Source organism: Rhinolophus hipposideros, assembly GCF_964194185.1.
Source record: "Rhinolophus hipposideros genome assembly, chromosome: 19".
In the NCBI taxonomy this organism is placed as follows: Eukaryota; Metazoa; Chordata; class Mammalia; order Chiroptera; family Rhinolophidae; genus Rhinolophus; species Rhinolophus hipposideros.
Window position 1 is genome coordinate 49,378,559 of NC_138065.1, and position 25,667 is coordinate 49,404,225.

Consider the following 25,667-nt stretch of genomic DNA (forward strand, 5'->3'; position numbering starts at 1 on the left):
CTAACTCTTCACCAGAAAATATACGTCAACCCAATAGATTTAGGCCAATAGCTTCTTAAAGTAGAAACAGACTGCAAAATATTTAAAAGCTGTGTGATTGTGTTATTTCTGAGTTGGTTAATTAGCTATGAGTTAAAAAATTTTTGAAAAGGTAAATTTTATAGAAAAATTTTGAGAAACAAGATAAACTAAGATGGAGAGGGTAAAGAGGAAGAGGGGGTAAGAAGGGCAAGTTTATCAACAGCTGAGAATGACCTCAGGCGCAACCTGACGACTTTTACAAATGATGCTCTTTGGCGGGATAGTAACAGAAATGATGCTAAGAAATTTGAAAGCGTTTCAGAAATGTAAAGGGAAGGCACAGAAGACTGCTACCTGACAGCGACGTGGTGGGAGTGACCGAAGCGACCGGAATCTGAGGCACGGACGCGCTGGAGAACGAGCTGTAACTGGTGGGGCTTGGCCCACTGGCACTACTAGGGACTCCACTTGCGATTGGGGGTGCCGCCGAAGTGACTGGAGATCCCTTTTCCCTCACATTTGGAGAATTCTCCCATGCCTTACGTGCAGACTCCATCTGCAATGAAATGGGACACTTTTTAAAGCAAAAACAAAACAAAAAAACAAACACGAACATATATACATAGATATAAATACGTGTATACATATATATTTAAATCCCAAATATAATCTTTCAAAAACCACAAAAATAAAAGATTAAGATGCTAGGGTTTTCAAACCTTTCACTTTCCTCTTTATCTTTGTTCTTTTATTTTACTTGTGAGGTAGTCAGTTTTAATTATTCTTTGACAGAGAACTTAACGGCTTTAACACAACAGGCCAGTGAAATATAAAGTCACGGCTCTGGTATCATCTAAATACGAGTCCCTTCCACACCAGTGAATAAGGAAACGGAACTATCAGGCCCTTCAGGACGGACTGCAGGCTGATTCTAGCAGAAAAGGCAGGCACTGCAGGCCCTCCATAAATACCCATTCCCTCCATTCTTTCTTTTTAAGCCAACAGTTCTCAAATGGCAGATGACAGGCACTTTTGGTTTGGCTGTTTTCTGCTCAGTATTTTAAAGGGTGGAAATGGGTCCTATTTCAATTTATTTTCAATCTCTCTAGGGCAGTGCTGTTCAACAGACATATAAATGCAGCCACATAAATACTTTCAAATTTTCTAGCAGTCCCATTAAAAAAAATAGAGGTAATACTAATTTTGGTAACATGTTTTATTCAACCCAATATATCTATGATATAAATAAAACCTATAATCATGAAATGTTTTAATAAAACATAATACCAACATTTCAGACCCAGCATCCATTTTCCCCGACACTTGAAGTATACGTCTCAACTTGGATTAACCATATCCAAGAGCTCAGTACCTACATGGGGCTCGTGGACACTGAGCTGGAGGACAGAGGTGGCCCTCAACCAGCTCATGCCTACCTGAACAGGAAGAGGAGAGAGACGTAGATTCTGAAGGTTTTAGTCCTGCTAGTCAAAATACTGGGCCAAGAGGAAAATCCAAGCTAAGCTATAAAACTCAGTAGAAATGACTTATATGAGGGTACTCTTGACAGATTTTTAAAATACCACTGTTAGGAAGTTTGTAGGTCTTTGAAACACCAACTTCAACTTTACACACACTAGATATAATTTAATCTTTTCTCAATAACGAATGTCATCTCCATTAACTCAAAATAGAAGACACCTTCCTGTTTGCTCGAGTCTTTTCTTCTCATAGTCACCCTGCTGGTTTCAAATGTGTTTTACTTTAAAAGAAAAGTCTTGGGGGGAAGTGTTAAAAAAAAAAACAAACAGCTAAGAAAGTTAGATATAATGCACTCTGCCTATACTAACTGAAATTTTATGGTTTAGAGCCATTTTTACAGAGTGTAGTGCCTTTTACGTCAGTTTTGTTGTGTTAAAAATACAAACTATAGCTCATCAAACTTGCATAATGTATAGGCCAGATACATTGGGCTTCATTTCATTTCTTAAGCAGCAAGAAAATTTAGATTCTATTTTTGGAAATTCAAGGCAACAAAAAACTACAATTATTTATACTAATTTTTCCCCTTGGCAAATATACTGTCAATAATATCCATATAATAGAACTTTTCTATACTTTATATAGTACCCAAATAGAGATGTCAAGAGTAGTAAAACTGGGGCGGCTGGATGGCTCAGTTGGTTAGAGCGCAAGCTCTCAACAAGGTTGTTGGTTCAATTCCCGCCATGGGATGGTGGGCTGCGCCCCCTGCAACTAAGATTGAAAACGGTACCTGGACTTGGAGCTGAGCTGCGCCCTCCACAACTAGATAGAAAGAAAACGACTTGGAGCTGATGGGCCCCGGAGAAACACTGTGTTACCCAACATTCCCCAATAAAATCTTAAAAAAAAAAAAAGGTAGTAAAACTAAAAGACACTAGAGAAAGTTTTACGTGAATGCAATTTAATTTAAATTCATTTAATTCTAAATGTGTATTTTCATTTCTTCTTGGAGTGTTACAAATATTAAGTGAGAGGCAATCCTGAATGGGTTTTCTGAAGAATTAACAACTAGCCTAAAGAATAATTAATGGTATTATATTTGCTGAGGTGAAATTAGGCTATTGCCTTGAATAACGTAAGGGTGAAAAACCACATGAAAGACATAATATGAAGCACAGGTTGAGACAGTCATTCAAGTGGAAAAAGAATAAAAAAGGAGCAGTAGGAATTGGCAGTGAATAGTCAGAACTGGGTAAAGACGGGGATGACACAAAGCAAAGCTCGTTGTCTTACACATTTTATATAGTCTCAAACTTACAATATTTATTAAGCCTCTACAAAGGTGGGGTGGCAAGAGGTCAAGTGGCCGGGAGGCTGGAGACACTCAAACAGAGAGTCTCGAGATGAACATGGCCACATCATGAACGACTTAGCCTCGCCCTCTCCTGGAGACCATCAACAAGATTGACCGTCAGCCAATGTGAGGACCACACCCGGAGGCCCTGCTGTAATAGCTAAATGCCCACCTTTAAAAACATCCTCAATTCCAGGTGCACTTTTTTTAACCACTGACTAATCTTGAGGTGAACAACTGATTTAAAACACTCAACTCAACTGTAACAAAGCATTAGTAACATAGCTTAAAATTATAACCATAATAGGACATAAAGAAACAAGCCTAAACTTCATGAAATCAAAAAGCACGTGTTGCTTAAAAGATCTTTTGCCCCGTATTCAAAAATTATCCAAAAAAAAAAAAATTATCCAACAATCAATTCAAAGTCACTTATGTTCATCAATTACTTCATAAAATATTCTAACTATATTGCTTTCATTCGATTCACGTACGCCTTATAGTAAAGTCAGAAAATTAGCCTTCTTTTCATTACTTGTACTTAGGGAAGAAAAACGTGCAACACCAAGCTAGTTGTTCTTTCGTACACAATCAATATATGCAAAGATTATTAGGATCTGTAAGAGGAACTTAGTACAAATGTGGAATATAAATGTTCTCCTGTAATTTTACGACAACATTCACAAGCATAATAGGTCTTACTTTAGATACGAGGATATCAAGTCACTGCTAAGTGGTATTAGAAGCTAATAAAAACGTTAAGGTATGATTTGACATCACTCCATTTCCTCAGCTTAGTATTGTTGCTTACCACACAACTAGTAAAAAGACCAAGAGAATATCGTTAACGTATGTCCCCTTGCATGCAATCGTCAAGGACCTTTAGAGACGAATGTTGTACATACCTTGAAGGTGAGGCTGAAAGTAGTGGGAGGGACGGAAGTGAGGCTGGAGCTCTGTTGTCCAGTCTCCCTCTTAGGGAGGGGAAGGGTGTTGGGCAGGGGCACCTGAAAAGGTAGGCAACACATATCACAATCGAACTAACTACATCGGCTACAAAAGCCCCATTAAAGATGATGCTACGTAGGCTAAGGGTGCCTAGTTTTCATCAGAGCCAACAGGAACATCGGATTACTTAGCGCTGCACTGCGTTCACAGCAATTGGTGATTCTGGGCAGCTTACATAAAACTCCTGCCTTTTTATGCCTGAGTTGAAAGAGTCTGTCTGCCCCAAATGTAAGGTACACACTAGACGGCAGTGCTTCCCGTATTTTACTGGGAATACAAATCGCCCGGGGATGTTGTTACAATGCAGATTCGGATTCAGTTGGTCTGGAGTAAGATCCGAAGCCCAAAGTTCTGCATTTCAAACAAGCTCCCAGGTGGTACCAGTGCTGCTGGTCCCTGGACTACACACTGCGTAACAAAGCTCAAAGGAATACAATTTCCAGCATTTATGGGATCCGTAAGTTTTACCAGACGCATTTAACACGATAGTGTAAATATAAGAAATTAATCTCTTTCCTGTAATAGTCAACTTCCGTGTGACTAGATTCAAGAACAAAAGTAATACTGGGAGGAAAGTAGTATGGAATATCACTGCCCCTCCCCAATTACACTAAACAAATCGCTTTGCTCTAGTGATAACACGATTATGGCAAATATTGTTAGAAACCTGAAGATATTAGAAACTCGCCACCCGTGTCTTTTTTCCTCTAAGCCTCTGGACCTTCAGATTGTATTGTGTACTATTTACTACAGGATTGATTTCGACGCTTCTTCCAGTTGTTCTGGTAAAATGACTGGGATGGTAGGGGTGTAGGTAATCCCTCTGTTACCTACACCCCTAGGTAACACAGTATCACAGAGGGATTAGGAAATCCCTCTGTGATACTGTGGACGAGCTAATGGAGATTATAATACCACGGACTACTTAATCGAGATTATTTTATAAAGCTTTAAAAGAGCTGTGCTATAATAATACAAAGCACCACCTGAATTTATGCCTTTAGGACAGTCAAGATTCTAAACAACTTAGGTAACACTAACTAATAACTATCAACAAAGACCCTAAAACAGTATATTAAGTTTCAGCAAGAGGAAGAAGCCTTTGTTAGGTATAATTTTTAAAAAGACAAAAGCTCTATGCATAAAATGGAACCCCCCAACAGACTAATGAAGGAAACAAAAACATTTCACAAGTGCCTACAATTTCTCCCATGCAGGACATGGTTGTTATCACCACATTAAGTTCACAGTCACCAGCACACTTGGCACAAATAAGCAACAATGTGAAAACATTCCAAATTGATGACCATTTATAATGCTCCCCGACCCAAAGTGAACTTTCTGCTTTCAAATATACTCCGGACACACTGCTAACAATCAAATGGAGACAAGACTATTTACTTGTACACAAGACTGGGTCTCTTGCCTTCGGTCGTCTCTGTGCACAAGTCACTCACTGTTAATTAGCCTCACAGATCACACAGAAACCATTAAAAAGCTCGTACGGATACTTTCAATGGCCGTTAAAGGGTTCTGAGAATAGTCTTTCCTTCCCCACTCATATTTTCATAAATTATACTTTTAGAGGATAGTTTGGCAGAAAGTGTTGTTACAGACTTTCTTAAAAAAGCACACCTAAGAAATACTCTGTATTTTTTTAAAAATGAAAAGACATCACAATTAAAGTAAATTCAACTTTGAGATGTTACTGATTCGTTATTTGATATTCTCACAGTGACATTTAGCACTTAATTTGCCAGGAAGTCTTTTTGTCCTTCCCAAGTATTCCATTACTTCCTGTAAGTTAAATAAATGTAAACCTTTCTCCCAAAGGTCAGAGGAAAGGATGTGAAATGAATGAAATTTCATATCATCGGAAAGTTGGACAAATTACATCAATTGGCTCCTAAACTGCTCTCTTAACGCAAAGAGGAAACGCATGACTCACTCCTTTCTCCCCCTTTCTCAGCTACATATACAAGCCTTCAGCGGGACTCTGAAGTTGGATTAAATGATCCCTAACGTATCTCATCTTTCTGCAATTCTATATACTTGATGCTAAAGAGAAAAATAGAAAGCACAGGAAAAACATTGTAAGAAGACATAATTGAGGTTTTTATCCTCAAACTGATAGAGTTAAAGCCCTTTGTGAGAGTCTTTTAAATATATCGGTAAAGGATATTTTTGAAAAGAATAAGCCTTTGCTTACTGTAGAGAGCTACATTTAATAGAGGGCAGCTGACCAAACTTCCACCATTACTGCCCTCCATAACAAGGGCCGCACAGGTAACTTCTTCCACAACGGGTTACCTAACTTCTTTTGGGCTTCCAATTTTTCAGTCAGTCAACTAGGCGAAATGATGGACTGTACTGACTTAACACAATCTTGAATTTATAACATGGTTGCTCTGGGAAACTAGAGCCAAACGTACATGACGTACTCGCTCCTTTTAGCAGAGCACTGAAGAGCTTCTGGAGTACTTACATGTACGTTACAACTCCATTTTCACAACAGGAACGTTAAGGTCCAGGATAATTTCTTTTAATTAAAAAAGAAATACCTGCATCTCTGGTAACATTGTCTTTCTGTTTTAATTCAGTGAGCTTCCGTTGTATTATAAAAAGGTTTCCTTTAAGAACAAAATGACCAACAAAAGGAAATGCTGAATCCGTAGAGAATGTGATAGCTAAGAACAAAAATTCTTACCAAAACCAGGTTTAACAGGATGAGTGCTGACAAAACTCAGCCCGAGCACCACAAGCCTGGATCTTAAATGGAAAGCTGTTGCCTTTCAGAGGAAAAACAAAAACTCAGCCTTGACTATTTTTGCTAATTATATTACAGTGTTGCTAAATACAAATTTGCCATCAACTCTTTTCCTGAGAAGAGTTAAGGATGGGTTATACAACATGTGTTAGATAACAATAGCCAGGTTCCTATCCCAACACACCACATCTCAGGTTGATTACTTACATTATTAACCAAAGTATCCTCCATCTTTGCATTATTAGTAGCCACAGTGTTAGGCAGAGAAGAAGAAGGTGTAGTATAGTCTGTTACAGACTCCTGTGGAGTAGTAATAGAAAAAAAACGTTTTAAACTGAATTAAAGAGTCACTTCCTAATGACAGCCTAACAGCTGTAAAGTTGTTCTGGAAGAAAGCAGGAGAGGGGAGCCAACCTTAAGACTCGACTCACTCCAACCTTAACTTACAGACCGACAGCGGGATAAAACAAGCATGAAATCACCATTGAAATGGTAACATTTCAACCACTGCTGGGGTCCTGCACATTTTAAAAACTGCACTGCACAGTACTAAATATTTATTTCTGTGGATTACTAAAAAAACCTCTTTGTGTGGTTCTCATAATCTATAGCTTACTTTCAACTATTGATTTTTCATTCTCTTTAAAATAAAACACTGTAGATGAATGTCAAGATCTTGTCACAATTTTTACGTTTTAGGATAAACTTCTTTATCTTCATGAAATTCTTTAAGTATGGTACAGTTGAATCGCATGAGCTTTTTACTTATATACATTGAGTTGCATGGCAATTAAAAAGAGAAAACTAGTAAAATAATATGAAAGAGTCCATCTACCTTTCTTCTCAGTGAGTGTATGTCCTGGAGTGAACATGAAATAGGGGTATAAATTCACTCTTCCCACAAGTGTTGGTCCCTGTACGTCCCTCGGTGTATCTTGCCTTAATAAGACTTTTTAAATATATGCATCTTTGATTCAATGTGGTCCCTAAGCACAAGCCAGCTGCTTCCTGTGGTGCTCAACCAATGAAACAGTCTGTCCCAAGTCTTTCCACAAAGAGAACTAGCTATACTGGCGTTACCGAAGTCTGCCTTATTTCTCGACTTCAAAGTCTCACTAGTGGGCAAGATATGGCTCCACCTTAACTCCATTAACAAAGGAAAAAGTATTAGGTTGCTGCAAAAGGAATTCTGGTTTCAAAGGTGAAAAATAATTGCGAAAACAGCAATTCCTTTTGCACCAATCTAATAATATAGAGCAATTCTTTCAAAGCCTACAAACCTAATGGAAAGCATTTCAGTTTTGTGTAGACATTTTTCACTTTAAACTGCTGAACGGTCCAGAATTAAGAGGAAATTTCCACAGAAAGCAATACCTTACTGTACGGAATTTCATTAGCTCACATATGCACACCATGAAATAAAATCTGCTCTGTAGAAATCACTCATGTGCGCATGTAGAGTGCACAGAATCCCATGCCGCCACAAGAACAAACAGACGAACAAGCCGACACCGGGGCTGTGTTAGGCCCAATGTGCACCCACGCACGGCACGCAGCTCACCTTGACATCTGTGCCATACTCTGCGGCCGGCACTGAGATCATGGCTCCTATGTCACCAGACATTTCCGAAGCTGCCTTGGTGTCCTTCGCCGTCACGGGATCCGCACTTCTGACTGCAGCAGGGATGGGCTTCTCTTGTCCTTCTGGCTCCACCTGTTGGGCATCTTTCACTTTTCTATTTTTTAATGAACGTTCCTTTCCAATAGGACCAGGTTTATGTTCTTTGTTTTCTACTGGACTCAAATCTGGAAGCTAAATTCAATGTGTATAACAGAAAAGGCATCAGGATCAAAGGCATTCACTGCAAACAAAATTCAACTCGAAACTGTTACTTGTTCTCCCTAAGTGTTCTCTGCTTTCATACAGTTAGATCTGGACTGCGGGTTGTTTACCTTCTGGGCTTTGATAGGGCCTGCCCGCGGCTGCTTCTGCCGTTGTTCTTTCGGTTCAGGTATTTTGTCAGTAGTTTTTTCCGAAAGCACAGGAACAATTTCATTTTCATTCCCATTTGAAGCTGGAGCACCAAACTGAATTGTGTCAATTCCAATTTCAACTCCACTTTCTTGACCATTCTTGGTTCCCTAGGTAAGAGAATATTTAAAAATTTATCAAGAGTTCAAATTTGAACGACTGACTTACGTTGCAGCATACATTTTAAAAGTATAATAGGTTGGAGGCAATCGACAATATTAACTGAGGCTGATACTGATGAAGTTTTAAGGGAACTTGCCTTAATCACTACTGATTTATGTGTATTAGAAAACAACTGATAAAATGAAAACTAGGACAAGATGGAAGCTTTTTTTCTTTCAAGTCCTGCCTTTAAGTGCCAGGAGTGTCATCAGGGGCGAATCATAGCCTCAAGTTATTTGGTCGTTTAAAACCAATATAAAAGGAACAAACACAGAAATACAGCACCAGCAACAAATGAACTGATGAATGAAGGAATGACTGTGGGACAAGAGACAGCAATACCAGTGTCACCTACTTCTCAGTGTGCTCTGAAAATGAAGTGAATATCCATTCAAGTACTTTGTGATTGGAAATGGAGTAGACACACCTTAGAAACCCACTCAGTTAAACAACTCACTTATGCAGCACCTTCTTAGTGCCACGTACTGATCCAGACACACAGGAGCAAGGTTAGGTTAACTTACTCAACTTACATTAGAACAGATGGAGAAAATAAACAACTAAAGAGTCAGATTAGGGACACGCAAAAATTAAAATATGGTTAAGCCACTTTAGATTGGTGGACAGAGAAAGGCCCTATAAGGTCACATGAAACTGAACCTAAAAGACAAATCAGTGGAAAGTATTTCTGGAAGAGCCAACACCTGGTGGAAAGATCAAGAATAAAACAGGCTGGTGTGGCTGGAACACAGCCGGTATTAGGAGCGGTAGAAGATGAACCAGCAGGAGGCTAGGTAACATGGGTTTTGTAAACCAGAGGATGTTCAGAACAATGACTTCGTGGAAGAACAAACAACAAAACAAAACTAGGGACAAAGTTCAAGTTCAGACCAAGATCTTACAATTGAATCACTAGTAGGTATCATTTTTGGTACCCCTGAACTTAGTGTGTCAATCAATTACTGTGAAAGGTTCTATTTTTTAGTGTAACAATGATGAAGTAATTGTCCTGAACATCCTCTGGTAAGTTAATAATGTAAGTTAACAATGTCAACAGTATTAATAAAGCATGTCATTCAGATTTATTTTTAATATCTGAATATTCACTTTCAAATACAAGCGAACGTTATCAAAGTAACTGAGAATAAAATTCTCCATACGCTTTAGTTGATGTTGGAAATTTCACCATGAGGACATCAACAACCAAAAAAATCACACCGATGCAGAAAACATAAAACAATATAAATAGAATGAAGAAAAATGAGATACCAAAACACCTTCCTTCTTTCCTCCAACAGGTTGAAGACGAATGTAAGCAGCCCTTCAGTATGCAAACATGTAGCAGGATGCAGAGAAATCTTTCAGCCGATAGTGGTGAGAAATTACTATTCCTGTACTTTAATGTCAATTTAAAAACCTGAACCAAACACTTTAATAACCTTATTAAATCCAGTGCATCCATTCAAAACAAAGAAACAAATTTTACACTTCAGTCTTCATATTAGCATGAAACATCTTGACTTTTCTGTGTAAGAAAAGTTCTATGATTAATCGTAATGTCAATACCAATAGGCAGAAGAAAAATAATTAAACTGTGGATCTTCAACATTGAATCCAGTCACTGTTACTTGTACAAGGAGCTGTTACTTGTAGAACTTTTAAAATAGATGATGAGGCCGACACCAGTCCTAAGTCAGAAGCTGGAGTCAGGGTAGGGACAGCAGGAAGACTTCTTAAAAACACAAATAAAAACCCCTCAACTGTATCTTCATGTCCTGCCACATTCAGAGCAAAGCCAGTGCAGGTTCTCTACACTCATCTTTCCTCCCGTTTTCTCTCCCATCTCTCTGCTCACTCTCGTCAAAGTCAGAGCGCCCTACAAGTTGCTGATGCCAACTGTGAATTCTCAGGGCCTGTGTTCCGTGTCCTTCCAGCAGCTTCGATGCACTTGATTTATCACTCTTTGTTTAACTCATCTTTCACTTGGATTCCAGGACACTTTTCCAATCATTCAGCTTCTCCATCTATCACGTCTCCCTAGAAGTTTGTTTCTGATTCTTTCCTCTTTTCTAACGACTCACAACTCATTCTCCTTTGGTGCTTTCATCCAACCTCTTTACTGTAAGCAAGTTTCCAATTCATGTTTCCAAACTTGATTATCTGCTCTGAGCTAACTCATACCAACTACCTACGTGACATTTCCATTTAGATGTGTCATAAACATCTTAAACTTAACACGTCCAAAACTGAAACTCCCTTATCTTCTCCCCTAATGCTGACCCATTTCAGAGCTTCCCAATCTCAACTGATGGAAACTATTCCTCTTGTTGCTCAAGCCCAAAACTCGGGAGATAACTGACTCCTTTTTCTCACATACCTCATTTAATCAGAAAGTTTGTCAGCTGTATCTACAAATTCCCAGAAACCAACCATTTCTCATGCACCTTCACTGCCACGTTCCTGGGTTAAGCTATCAACATGTGACGATGCAGCAGCATTCTAACTCCTACTCTCTGCCTCCCACAAGATTACCCGGAAGAATCTTTGTAAAGTCAGATCCTGTAATTCTTTTGCTGAAATCTGTCTGGTGTCTTCCTATCACTCCCAAGGGCCCTCTAGGATCTACCCCCATTACCTTTTCTTTATTCTTTCTCCACCCCTTACTTCTCGCTGGCCACATGGACCTCCCTGACCTTCCTGAAACATACCAGGTATGTTCCTGTGGCAGGCTTTTGTATTTGCTATTTTCTGAACCAAGAATTCACTTTTCCTCAGACATCTGAACAGCACGCTCTCTTATCTCCTTCAAGTCTTTAACTCAAATGTCACCTAAGGAGCCTTTCCTGGCCATCCTACTTTAAATGCTCTGCACACCCCTGGGGAAATTCCGTATGCACCTTCCCTTATGCTTTTTTCCTCAGCACCGATCACCACTGAATACACTCTATGGTATGTACTGTGTCCCCACAACACAACAGGAGCCCCATGAGTGCAGGGCTTTTTGTCCATTTCTGCCCCCCACCTGATTTATAAGCCCACAGGTTACAACAGTGCCCGGTACATTGCAAGTGCTCTATAAATGTTTGTTCAATGAAAAATAAAGAACTGCTAACCTAAGCAGTCATTAACCAACACAGCACATTAGAGAAGTTATGTTAGAACAATCTCCTGTAAACTCTGCTTTTAAGTAACTATACTGCCTCATTATTCAAACTATAAAAAGTAATAGGAAAGTCCAGAAAACGTAAGTGCACTTATATTTTCTGTATCACAGGGATTTTTTTCTGAGAGTAGAATTTAAAAACCGTTAACCATAATGTCAAAACTGCAGGAACCCAGCAGCATCACCACCACCCGGGAGAGTGTTAGAAATGTATGCAGGCCTCAACCCAATGAACGAAGCCGAAGCTGCCACAGTAATAGTAATAGTAAAACGGGTCTATTCCTACCTCGGGTGGAGCAGCTGATCCAAACGACGTCAGAGGCTTATTCCAGGCACTGACTGAAGATGGCTGTGGTGGGCTAATGGGACCTACTGAAGACAAGAAGCCACAGGAAACGTGACCATTGAAGTGAACAGGCTAATAATCGCTCATCTATTTCATCCTCTTTTACCGGTAGTGAGGCACTAAAAGGATGACTTTTCACGTCACCCTGGGGGAGTCTTGCACACCAAAGTAAATGTAAAGTCTCCCCAAACATTATGTATTGCTTTTCTTTATCAACATAAAATAATGTCTATAACATATGGCTGTTAAAAGTATAACACACTTGTTTGAAAACCAAAGGTTTTAGGAAAGGAAGTGAAGAAAAGATTAATATTGCTTTCTATGAAGAAAAAGGAGATGGCTAGAAAAAAAAGACTATATAAATCAAATTTAAAACAAGCGGCAATCTTCCCATGCAATGCCCCTACCCCACACTTCTCTGCTGCGCACTCACGTTTCTTAGAGATGTCATTCAGCACAGCTGGTGGGGCCACCTTGTTATCCCATAACTCAGCTGTAAGAGTGCCATGTGACTGTGAGGTCTGGATGGATTTTCCTGTGGCTACATAATCTGTGCCATTAGGTGTCTGAGCTGAAGGCAGTCTAAGTGAAGGTGGTGGCTGTTTTGAAGACTGTGCTGTAGTCTGTAGTGGACTCTGGACTGGTTTGTGAGTCTGTCCCTGAGTTTGGGCTGGGGCAGTGGGGCCTGTGACTAGGGCTGGGGCTAGGGCAGGGGTTGGGGTCGGGGCTGAATTGGCTGGGGCAGTTGGGGTTGAACTGGCTGGGACAGCTGGGGCTGAGTTGACTGGAGCTGGAGCTGAAGTTGGAGCTAGGGCGGAAGCAAGAATGGGAATTGAGGCTGAGGCAAGGATGGGGACAGGGGCTGGGGTTGAAGCAGAGGCAAGAATGGGGGTTGGAGCTGGAATGGAGGAAGGGACTGGGGCTGTAGCTGTAGCTGAGGTGGAGGCTGGAACTGGAGCTGAGGCTGGTGGTGGGAGTGGAGTGGAGGCTGAGGTCAGGACGGGAGCTGAGGGGGAGGCTGGACCCGGAGCTGGGGTTGAGGATGGAACTGGAGCTGTGGCTGAGGCTGGACCTGGAGCCGAGGCCAGAGCTGGAGACGGAGACTGTGCTTGCTGGCTCCCGGTAGCCTGCTTTTTGGCAAATCTTGGAGGAAGCTTAGATGTCTGACTTCTTCCTTTCTCATTTGCATTCTTTTTGTTCCAGACCTTAACAAATTAGTAGATATCATTTTTGTCAATAATATAGCTAAAAGCAACAGTTCATGAATACAACTTCTAACAAAGATACCTACTGCTAATGTAGCTTCTTTACTTTTCAAAATAGGTAATTCACAGATCAAAAATGTCAAGGCTGCTAATGAGATTTTAAATTATGAGAAGTCAAGAAGCTACCAGGGAAAAAAGACAAATTATATAGGATATACGCACTACTATTTTTACCTTCCTAAAAAACAAAAAATAAGTGACTTCTTTATATTCAACTGAATTAAACATTACTATCTCCGTTCTTAGTATTTCCTGTTTTTAAGCCTTCTCATCTTTTAGAATTCTTTATCACTATGATCGCTGTGTTCTATTTATTTTTATCCTATGTCAGCATTTAGCAAAATGGGTGTTTGGGTTGATTTATATGGAGTAACTTACCTTGACTCATACTATGCTATTAAGTGAACTAATTTACATTACAGTTCAAACTTTGTAAGTCAAGACTCTGCAATTTAATAGACCATGGCAGTTGTTTGTTAAATTTCCAAGGTAATTTAAAATGAACACTAATTTTGACATGAAGTAAGATGGGGCAAATAAGATGACTAGTACGGGAACATAAAATATGTTGCTGTATTAAAGTAAAGATGGCCTACTCCAAGGCAAACAGTGATTATATTTTACTTGAAATGTATCTCAATTCTGGGTAAAAACAGTTTAAAGTTGTGAAAATCAAGCCATTCTCCACACTTGAATAATAAATACAGCCTTGACTTTATAGCGAGATGGAAACCTTATCCATTTGTTAAAACATTTTGGACAACCATCTAAATAACCAGCAATAAACTGAAACACGAAACCTGTATGATCTGTTCTTCCTTCTTCCTGCGTTCCTCATCCTGTAAACGTTTTTGTTGTTTTTTCGATACCACTTCAGTAAAACCATCATCATTCAAATTTGACTGTGGGTCTTCAACTACTGTTACTTCAGGATGGTCATCAATTATAACAACACCTACGGGTATGGAAAAATATTTAAAATATTTTCTTTTTTCAATCGAAAAGATAAATAGAAGTATTTAGTCCAATTGTGATTTAAAAAAAAAAAGGCAAAAATCTAGTTCTTACAACTCACAGTATAATCCATTTCTCATACCATAAGATGGACATTTATTGTTAAGATTTGAAGATTTCATAAACAAGGTTAAAAATAAAAGTCCTAAAACTATCTGCTGTGAATGAGGTCTTTTTTCTTAAGCAGTATAATAGTAATGTATATTTTTTTTAAAAATCAAAATTGCCCTATTATCCTACTCAAATCACTTACTCTCTACCTCTCCCAGCCTCAGATCTGCACTGTGCTCTAAAGATCTACATTCGTAGTATGTTTTCTCCTTTTCATCTAACAATTCTAACAGGTGGCTATTACCACAGTTTTCCCTTTTCAAAGGATGAGAAGCTCTGAGAGATTGATTTGCTAGGTGATGGTAACTAGCCAAGTTGGTCTTATGACTCGTAATGGCTCTATTTTATGTAGACCATTGTCTACAATGTGTAAAGACAAATGAAATATATGAAAGTCCAAGCGATTTTTAAGTGGCATGGATGTGCATACCTCATAAGAACTAGTAGATGAATAACTCCACTCACAGTCCAACTAAACAATTATTCTGATTATCTTGTTGAAATTGTCATGCATTCCAGGGAGTATAAGAAATCTTGACCCATTAAATAATATTAAAAAAATTAAAAGTTCAGGTGGTATGATTTGGGGTTGTAGGTATAATGTCCACACAACAAATACAAGAAATGGGTGAGGCAAACAAATTACTTAAACTTTGCAAACAATATAGGATTTAGTAGGGGAGCCTGTTAAAATTAGAATAGCTGCTTGAGAATGATACATATGAAATTCAGAATGGCGATAACTTGTGAGAGTATGATCAGGGAGTGGTCATAAGGAATCTACCTGCAAAATATTCTTTTTAAGTAGCTAAAAATTTGCATTTATGTAAACACTGATAGGAAAACAAAAATAAATACTAAGGCCAGCTCTCACTCTTTAGGACACCTCTTCATAATTCTAAATTCTCCGCAGTTTTCATTTAGGTTACAAAGTGTGTGTGAAGCTTCCATTCATGGCCATGCCATCGTGCTTTATTTTAATTTTCTTGCCAAAGAGTTTAGAATCTTCTGAAGAGTTAGGCCACCCAGCTACATGCAGCATTTATGGAAATTTGAACAACAGAGTTTGCTTTCAACACCCTTTTCTTGCCTGGTGCTTTGTAGTATTTTGGGCTGAGATGTTATCTACCTAACAAATATTATTAGGAAAACCACCTAGAACACTAACTGAAATTTAACTTTAACGAGTTAAAGCAAACAGCTCAATTTCCATCATTGATTCGGAAAATAGAGTTCTTACTTTTTATATTATGTCTTAACCCAATAATACTTTGAGAAATTTCTACTCCAAAAGTTCTTTGGAAGAAGGAAAACCAGTAAACAGATACTTGGGAAGACCAATCTGCCATGGTTTGTGGACTTTTTATAATCTTCCCTTGTCATTTTCCAAATGTGCTATTTAGATGGGTGCCAGTCCCTCTCCTGAACCACCATAAGGCAAGTGTCCCAGCTGCCCCTGGCTTTCCCACTTCGGCACTACTGATGTTTTGTGCTGGCTGTCCTGCGTACGGCAGAATTTCAGCAGCATCCCTGGCCGACACCCACTAAGAGGTCAGTAGCACCCAGCCCCCAGATGAGCCACTGGTCTAGAAATAATGCCAAGGCCCTAGTCGAAACCAAGTTTAGATGCATAAATAACCGTTCACTAGATGAAAGAACACTCAGCTACATCTTTAACACTCGAATAACAGAACCTAAGTTTCCCATTACTATGACCTGGTCCTAACTTAGTACGTCTCTCAATTTTATCCAGTATTTTCAGTTTAAGTCTCAGGTGAATGAATGGCAAATAGCCCATTTTCACATGAGGTGTCTACTTAGACTCTTTAACTTCTGTACGAAATAGCTTCTAACTGCTTGTGGTATCGTTTGCACTTGCTACCCTATCACTTCACGGCTCTCTGAAACTATTTATCTACGGCAATACTGCCTCCCATCCTGTCACCCTCTATTTACCGGATCTTCGGTACCAATTCTACCAAGGTCATAACTCACTGAAGACACAGCATGTGTACACAGATGTAACTGTTCAAGGTACATCAGTTAGTGATTCATAATCAGTCTCTATCGCTACCTGGTAGGTTCAACTCTTTCCTTCCTTGCTGACTTCTTTATTTAGAGCATTTTCCTTAATGTAACAGACACACAGACAGACAGACAACTAAAAGGACCTAAGACGTACTTGCGTAATTGTTGAGATCAAACTGTGACAGTGCGTCTACTTTCTCTTTGGGTTTCTTTGGGCCTGGCTTGGGCTCTTCTCTTTTCTTCCCTGTGGGATCTTTGCAGCTCTTCTGTCCTGTGCCATTGGCTGTCCCCTCTGGGTGGTGTGCACAACTGCCACTCATGGGGTCGACACCAGCTGTGCCTGCAGACTGGTCGTCAAACGGTCTACAAACAACAATTTGAGATGTTATTATCTCCACACCTGAAAAAAAGAAATGCTCTTTACTGGCAGTTTTTAAAGCTCAGTCTAAGAAGGAACAGCAGTGGGAAAGACGACTCTAAATCAAAACCAACAAGCCTTGGTGACTTTTGTTGAGGATAACTGCACTAAAACTGAGTTTCCAATACAAGAGACGGACTAGCTCCCTAGAGCAGTTCTTTCCAGCAATTCAATTCTAGAATTCCAATCATTCCCTGAAGGTTGTTAGCATGTCATTTGTCTATCACGTTATAAATAAATGAGCTAATCAAGTGTTTATAGCAGAAAATGTCTGTGATGTAATAAGCTAGTCCAAAGCATTCACTACTGGATCTTCTCCACAAGAGGGCAGCAAATGAACAAATTTGGAAAAGCATTGTTTTTAAAAGTTCAGATTTATACATTAATGTAAACACACAGAAAACCACTTTTAGCTGGCAACAATTCGCTTCACAGACCAAATGTATTTCAATAGTTTTTGTTTCTAAACAGACAAATTCTATTCTTGGGTTTACTTTATAAAAATTTTATGAAAACAGACCATGGAAAATGGGTTTTCTAATTCGTTTTCATCTCAGCCTATAGTATCACTCACGAGAAAAGCTTATCAAGTGTTTGATACAAAGGGTGACCTCAGTATCAGAAGAATGAATTCATCTCTTCTAAATGGGAGTCTTGCAAACACTCATTTTAACTACAAAGAGTCACTGGAGATTAATATAATTTTGCCTAAATAAATTTCTTACCAGCTCAGGCTGCAAAACTGGGAATTTGGTCAAAAAATAGGGCACACCAAAGTAACAGTTGCTTGCTTACTACATAAACCAGGTAGGTATTAAGTGTTTCCCAAATACTATGTCAGTATCTTCACACATTTTTATAAATACTATTACTTTCTCCCCACTTTACTGAAGAAGCAAAAGTTTATACAATTAGTAAGTAACTGAGCCTGGATTTAAAACTAGGCGAACTGCTACTTTAATTTTCCTAATACTGAAGAAATCAATGATACTTCACTGTAACTATCATTCTAAGAACATAGTAAGGTTAGCACAGTTTAGAAAGATTCTTTAAAAAAACATCCAGTGAGATGGCATTTGTTATTGGTGGCCTGGGTGGGCAGGCAGGACTTTGCTTTCTGGGTTTCTCTCTAGCTAGGTCATTTACTATAGTTTGCGGCTAGAGGGGGAATATAATCTGTCCTGATGGTTCATCATTCACTCTCTAGAAACCAGTACAGAATGCAAGTTTATGGTTACGACATAGTAATTTAAGCCCCAGACGAGACCTGTGAGCACTGGGGTTTCACAAAGAGAAACAAGAAAGGTGGGCTGCTTATCACCAAGATGACAGTCTGCCAAACGGGACACTATCTGGGTCCAACCCTAGGTGGTAGATTTCCCCTAAGTCTAAGAGGCCTCTTCTGGAAAACCAGGCAGGCAAAGACCCTGGAGACACATTGACCTCTTTCCCTAAGAACGAGAAAAGGATCTGGGGAGTACAATGTGGTTGGTCCTCTAGACTAGCTCCTTTCCTTTGCACAGTTCAACCAAGAAGTCTCCTCCAAGCTCTTTAAAGACGCACAAGTAATTATATCTGAAACAAAGCACTCACCCTCGCTTCCCACTTTTTGATGGTGGGCCACTTCTCCTTTCATTCCTAGGACCTGAGAAATTCCTTCCAGATTTGGGGGGACCGCTGTTGCCGCGCCGATTCTGGCGGTCTACGCCAGGTCTCTGACTAGAAAAACTTCTCTTTGCTACTTCTCGTTTTGGGGGTGAAACATTCTCTCCAGCCTTCACAACAGCTTGTGCATTCGAATCAGCATTTTTTTTTTCATCCCTTTCCCGCCTCTCATTGAAATCACTGCTTTCAGAAGCTGTTTCCCATTCTTCATTTGCCTGATCTGAAGAGTTCTGATTAGATAAGTCTGGTGTCTTGTTCCCAGAAACCTCCCCGGCAGTACTAACTGGCTCCTGAACCACAGTGCTCACTGTGCCACCGGCGGGCACGGCCACCTCACTGGGTTTGGAAGCCGCCTCCCTCTCTCTGAGCCGTCGAAATCGGGGCGGCTTATCTTGCCTTGGTGGGCGGGTAGGTCGCTGTCTCCGAGGCCTCTCTCTAGTGGGGTCAAATTTCCGCTCAAATTTTGGAGGTCGTTTGTCTGCTGGCATAGGAACAAACTGCTCGTGTCTCCTCGGTGGCTCTGCGTTGTCTGGTTTAGGAGCTTCTGCCTGCCTGGGGTTCCACTGATTGTCCCGATAGGCAGGTCTCCGCAAGGTGGACGGACGCGATGGGCGCCCCCCAGGGTCCCTGCCCCCACGCCTGAATGTACCACCTCTGCCTCGCCGTGTGGGCTCTCCTTTAGGAAGGAAGCCCGGTTTGGGTCTATCGTCATCCCTTACATAAGGCTTTTCTAGAGGTCTACTATCCATTCGGACATGATTTTCAGGCTTGAAAGAAGATTGAGGCTTTATAGGTTTTTTGTTTTCAGGCCGTTCCTCTCTTTTGGGGAGTTTACCTTTGCTCAAACTGTCCTTGTCACTTGCACTTTCGTGGATTTCACTGTCGGTGTCAGTCTCTGAACCACGCTGTCGCCTTCGTTTGGGAATGACCTCAAAATCGGAGCTCTCACTTCGCGTCTCACTTTCTTCTCGCTGCCTGAGGGGCCCTGCGGGCACATGCTCCGCACGAGGTCTGTTGTCTCGATACTGAGGATAGTCTCGCGTGTGCCCTCGACCGCCACGGCCGCGCCCGCCATACGAGCCTCTGTAGCTCCGGCCTCTGGAGTAGTATTCACCCCGGCCTCGGCCTCGGTACCCTTGATCTGGAAACCAGTCTCTATCTCTAGCTTCTTTCCAATAGGTCCTAGGGGGTAGACATGATTCTTTTTTAACCACTGGCCTTGAATCTGGTCGAGGCCGCTCTGTGACAAGGTCTTTGCTGATGACTTTCTCAGGCTGTTTCTCTTCTTTGACTGTTGGTGCGGTGACAGTTTGCTGGTTTACAGTTTTAGCTGCAGGCTCTGCCTCGGCGCTACTTACAGGTTCTGAGGGCTTCTCAGCATCTTGAGGTGGCTTTTGCGCCAAGGTTGGAGTTTCTGGTGAAGGAAATTTTTCTGGCTCTGGCTGAGGTGTTGGGGGACCCGACTGGGGTGGGATCACTATTGTGGGAGGTGGGGGTGGGGGGACAGGATCTTTCTTTTCTGGTTTTTCTGGTTTTACAACTTTTTCAGTGACCTTTTCTCCCTTTTCTCCTTCTTTCTCCTTCCTCTGTTCTCGCTCCTCCTTCATATCTCTAAGTATAGGTTTTTTAATGGGACCTGATCTTCTCACAGGCCTATCATTACCTTCCTCTCTTCTGTTGGAACTTGGCCTTGGGCCCCAACGAGTTTCTGATTTAGATTTATACAGTTTTTCAGGCTTTGGTCCTTCAGAAGATCGTAGAAAGCCATCCTTTCTGGGTTTGTCCTCTGACCTCTCTGCCGGTTCTTTTGCATCCACGCACCTGCTGATTACTTTGGGAATGCTTGCAGATGGCTCATTTCTTTGCTCCTCTGATTTCTGAGTGTGGTTAGATCCATGGGAAACACTTCTCTTCCGGGCAGGCTGACTTTCTCCGGCTGAAACCCACTCTTCCTGAGGAGTGGATGCAGTCTTTCGATCAGGTACATCACAACAAGCAGACTGATGATTTGTGTCAGTGGGGTGAGGCCTAATATCTTCCACAGATCTGCTTAAAAACTTATGTGCTTCAGTTTCAGTCGATTCTCTAACCAAGTCTGCTTTTGGATGAGCCTCTAACTGACTATGTTCTAGAGGGTAAGCAGCAGCAATCTGTTCCTGATCCAGTGGGACTTCAGGCCTAGGATAACGAGAATTCAGAGGCATAACCATCAAGGCAACATCTTTCTTATGTTCAGTGCACAGCAAAATAATCCCTACTACTAAAACAAAACAATGAATCCTAATCATAAAGAGCATCTTTATGCTGCTATAAAAAGTTTAGTGCAGCATTATTCAAAATAGCCAAGAGGTGGAAACTTAAACCTCCATTGACGGATGAATGAGTTAAGAAAATGTGGCATATATACATAAGTGAATGTTCTTTAGCCATTAAAAAAATCCTCTTATATGCTACAACATAGAGGACATTATGCTAAGTGAAATAAATCAGTCACAGGAAGACAAATACCACATGACTCACTTATGAGGTACAGAACGTAATCAGACTTATCCAAGCAGGAAGTAGAATGGTAAGTGGCCAGGGATTGTGGGTGGGGGGTGGGGGAGCGAGAGGAATGAGGAGCTGCTACTAAATGGGTATAACTTTCAGGTGCACAAGATGGAAAACTATACACTAGAGAAGGTCTGTCTTTCCCAGTGAACCAGAATTATAAAACATCATAGAATACACAAATGGTGCAAGTTCCAACTTTATGGTTATAAATTATCAGAGATCATCAGTTGTCTGCTACTTCAACGTATCTTTGTAAATTAGCATATGTCCTTATTTTGGCCTTAGTAAACTTCTGTAAGTTATTGACAATTAAACGTCTACTATTTTTCATTCACGGAAGAATGACATCAACACGTTAGTCAGACTACATGTCAATTACCTAATCAATGGCAGAAACCTGCCAATTTTAACATCTAACACTAAATTTCAGCATTTAATTCAGTGTACAGAACTAGGCGAAAAAAAGCGCTAAACAACATAGAAATGCCAAAAAATGAGAAACTATGTCCCCAAATGAAATGACACACACTAAATGGGAGGCAATCCGATTTATGGCTCAGTCCTAAATCAGAATGACCGCGATGCGGCTTTCATTTCACCACAATGTCCTTGATTTGGTCTATTAGCCGTTGTAGTCATTACCTCACACCTTCAGCTGCTCCTGCTGCCTTGGGAGTAGCAGCCTGCTGAGGCTCGGTGTGAGGATAGGGATCTGACCCCCACATCATACGGGGCTCAGGCAGGGAAAGTGCGTGATCTCTTGCAGATCGAGCTATATGCTCAAATGACTCAGAACTGTTTGGTGACCCTTCCATCTGGTCTCTTCTCATCAGTGGCTTAGGAGGAATCATTCCTGTACAAAAGGGCAGAAAAAGGTGAAAACAAAACAAAAAACACTGAAAGAAACAAAGTCATAGACATAGAATCTGGTTTATTACTATTTGGCATTCTCTATACTTAAGCTAAAGAAATACTTTTTGCCAAATAGAACTGATTAACTCAACAAATGATCAGTAACAATTATGAGTTTTTCCATGAATGAGATTTTTATTGTTGCTGTTAAATAAATGAATTTATGAAAGATTTAAGCAAGCAAAACCACAACAGCAGCCTATTTTAAAGGAAAGAAAACATAATCAGATAACAAGCACTGTTAACTCTATGCATATTAATACAAACACAAAAATTACACCAATAGTGAAAATATATTTCCTATAGAAAATTCTATTTATGTAGTTTAATTAGTTGATCAATACACTATAAATTATACCTCTTAAATTTTAAAATTTCAGTGTAAGTTTTAAAACCGTCACGGGATTCCTGGTTATGTTTTTATCACCCATAAACTTTCCTCTATGTCATTTTAATAATGGATTATTTGGATTTATCCTGATAGATTCCATAAGAGACTGCTAATTCATTTGTTTTTAGCTAAACTACAAGGAAACAAGTGTTAGGCTGGTAAACGACGGAGAAATTGATAAGCTGGAATATGTGATATATGGACAAAATTCAAATGCTAAAACACAAAAGAACAAAAGCAATATAGCAAACAATAGATATTATTAATAAGACAATACTTTTCCATCTTAAAATTTTAAAACAATATCTACAAGACTGAGAATAACTAGTGTTTTGGTCTTACCACACTGTTGGTACAGTGTCTGGCATTTAACTACTCTGTGCTGAAAGGGAGTCATATAATTTTATGATTAAAAATCTAAGTGTCCTTTTAAGTTCTTAGCAGATTATAACTCTCAAGAAATTAAGACTAAAAACTGGGGGGGGGGGGGGGGGAGGGAATGAAAACCTGATCTTAGCACTTGCCACGAGGCAGTGCTAATTTCTACTTACCGGGATGAATGGGGGGAATATCCATGGCAGGTCTACCTGACATCATTCGAGGATCCATGTACGACTGCATCATGAGCCACCTGGGATCAAAGCCCATGGAAGCCAAATGCTGAGGGTGGGGCTGCATGGGCTGGTAGAGAGGCCGGTGTGGTGGAGGAGGGACGGCGGCACCGGACGGCTGTGACGGGACGGTCTGGGGAAGGGCACCCTGCTGCTGCTGCTGCTGCTGCTGCTGTTGCTGCTGCTGCTGCCACTGCTGCTGTTTCATCTGCTCCTGAAAGACACAGGTACCACAGCCTGACATTCTACTTCCGTGTGCTACGGTAATACAACCAAGCATGTCAGAAAATAACAGGCTTTTTTTCAATCCTTCAGGGAAAAGAATTCAAAAGATATTTAACAGTGAGAGGTGGCAAGACAAAAGAACAAAGGATTAAGTTATGACATCTTGACTTAAGCAATGAATCACTCGTTAATTATACTGTGGAAACCATTTCCCAGAAAGGAAGATAGAGAGCGTCTATAAAGGAGGCAGAGGAAAGAAGGAATGACACAGAAGTTCACAGTAAAACCCGTCAACAAACTTTGATTTAAAAGGGAAAATAAGTGTGCTTTGAGCACTTTAGGTCTTATGTCAAATTATTTCTCAGACTAATGAACAATAAACCTTTTCAATTGTACATGATAAAATGTTTTTATTGTTACCTGCTGCCGCTGGAATCGTGGTGGTAAAGATTTCTGAAACTGTTTAAAATAGCCAGATAAAACAGCAGGCCGAGGCTGAGACCCTGATTCTGGTTCTGTTTCATGCGCCACTTGTGCGGTCTCTTTTTCGCTGCGATTACTGTCTTGTCTAGTGAAAACTGGGTCATCCTCTGTCCAAAGAAAAGGTGAAAGAGAATGGTATTTACCTATAACACTTAACAAATACATGACATTTGTGATGAAGTGAAATTATTACATTGATTATATATACACATATATATAAAGGTAAGAAGGAATACTCATCCTCAATACTCCAAAGTACTGTTTTGTATTCTAATATTGGTAGCCACCAATGAGGTAACATTGAGGTTTCCTCAAAGCTGGATTCTTATTAAGGCAGAGATCACAAGTCCAAATGTTCACCATACAAAAATCTGTATTTGATTTGTTGCAATAATAAAACATTTCAAATACTACCTACTTTCCATGTTTTAATAAATATTCAACACTTATGTAAGACAGAGAGGATTCTGGGATAATTGTGGAGTAGGAGTACCAGCATCTCTTCCCAAACCCAGACAACAATTGCACTGTCAGAGTCTGCCTGATGTAACTATTTTGGGACTCTGGAGTCTACTGAAGGTTTGTAACTCGGGGGAAGGCTGCAATAAAGTGCAGTTAATTTTAGTCAATTAGAGCTCTTAGCACAGTACCAGCTACATATCCCTCACCTCACATTCAAATGCACATTTGAGCAAGCAGAAGAAAGAATAAGTGAACTTGAAGATACAACAACGAAAATTAAGTCTGAAGAACAGAAAGAAAATAGAAGTAAACAGAGCCTAAGACGCTTGTGGGACAAGATCAATCAGACCAAAATCAGAGAGTAAGGGGGCAGAGAGACTATTTGAAGACTTAATGGCTGAAAACTTCCTAAATTTGATGGGGAAAATAAAAACTGAATATAATTATCTAAGAAGCTTAAGAGAGGAACGAAACTGAGACACATTATAATCAACTTTCAAAAGACAAAGAATCTTGAAAGCAGCAAGAGAAAACACTAAGAAGTAACATACAAAGGATTCTCAGTAAGGTTATCAGATTTCTCCTCAGAAACACTGGAGGCCAGAAGGCAGTGTTCAAAGTGTTAAATGAGGGAGAAATTAAGACCTTCACAGATAAAAGCTGAGCGAGTTCATTACCATTAGACCTGCCCTCCACAAAATGCTCGAGGGAATCCTGTAGGGTGAAATGAAAGGATACTAGACAGTAAATCAAGGCTGTATGACAAAATAAAGATCTCAGTAAACACAATAAAGGCAATTATAAAAGCTCATAGTATTGTAACAGTGGTCTGTAACTGTTTTTCTACACGATTTAAAAAATTAAAGCATTAAAAAAATTAATTATTAATCTAAAACGTACAGCCAACACCACACTCAATGGTGATAGACTGAAAGCTTTTCCTAAGATTAGGAACAAGACTAAGATGCCCACCTCTGCCACTTTTATTCTAAGTACTGAAAATTCTAGTCACAATAGGCAAGAGAAAAGAAATAAAAGATATCCAAATTGGAGAAGAAGTTATTTGTTCACAGATGACATGATGTTATAATAGAAAACTCTGAAGATGCCACAAAAACTGTTATAACTAATAAATGAATTCAGCCGATTCAAATTTAACACACAAAAACTACTTGCACTCCTACGCACCAA

At 40.0% G+C, this 25,667-nt stretch overlaps 1 protein-coding gene across 19 annotated transcripts in view; it reads right to left on the minus strand.

The window, feature by feature from the left end:
• PRRC2C (proline rich coiled-coil 2C) overlaps window positions 1–25,667 on the minus strand; it is a 78,634-nt gene that overhangs the window by 12,936 nt on the left and 40,031 nt on the right. For 11 of the 19 annotated variants that reach the window (XR_013991699.1, XM_081025616.1, XM_081025623.1 and 8 more), the window contains exons 13-25: window positions 23,952–24,121; window positions 23,247–23,520; window positions 22,035–22,245; window positions 18,768–21,017; window positions 16,911–17,119; window positions 14,404–14,558; window positions 12,772–13,543; window positions 12,279–12,364; window positions 8,589–8,777; window positions 8,197–8,448; window positions 6,843–6,935; window positions 3,766–3,867; window positions 376–577 (exon numbers count right to left, since the gene is read on the minus strand). Coding sequence is in view for 18 of the 19 variants with exons in the window: in XM_081025616.1 (XP_080881742.1) it covers window positions 376–577; window positions 3,766–3,867; window positions 6,843–6,935; window positions 8,197–8,448; window positions 8,589–8,777; window positions 12,279–12,364; window positions 12,772–13,543; window positions 14,404–14,558; window positions 16,911–17,119; window positions 18,768–21,017; window positions 22,035–22,245; window positions 23,247–23,520; window positions 23,952–24,121 (4,965 nt within the window). In the remaining variant the exon portion in view is untranslated. The remainder of the gene's footprint in view (window positions 1–375; window positions 578–3,765; window positions 3,868–6,842; window positions 6,936–8,196; window positions 8,449–8,588; window positions 8,778–12,278; window positions 12,365–12,771; window positions 13,544–14,403; window positions 14,559–16,910; window positions 17,120–18,767; window positions 21,018–22,034; window positions 22,246–23,246; window positions 23,521–23,951; window positions 24,122–25,667) is intronic. The other 8 variants (XM_081025619.1, XM_081025628.1, XM_081025618.1 and 5 more) reach the window with 3 other exon arrangements.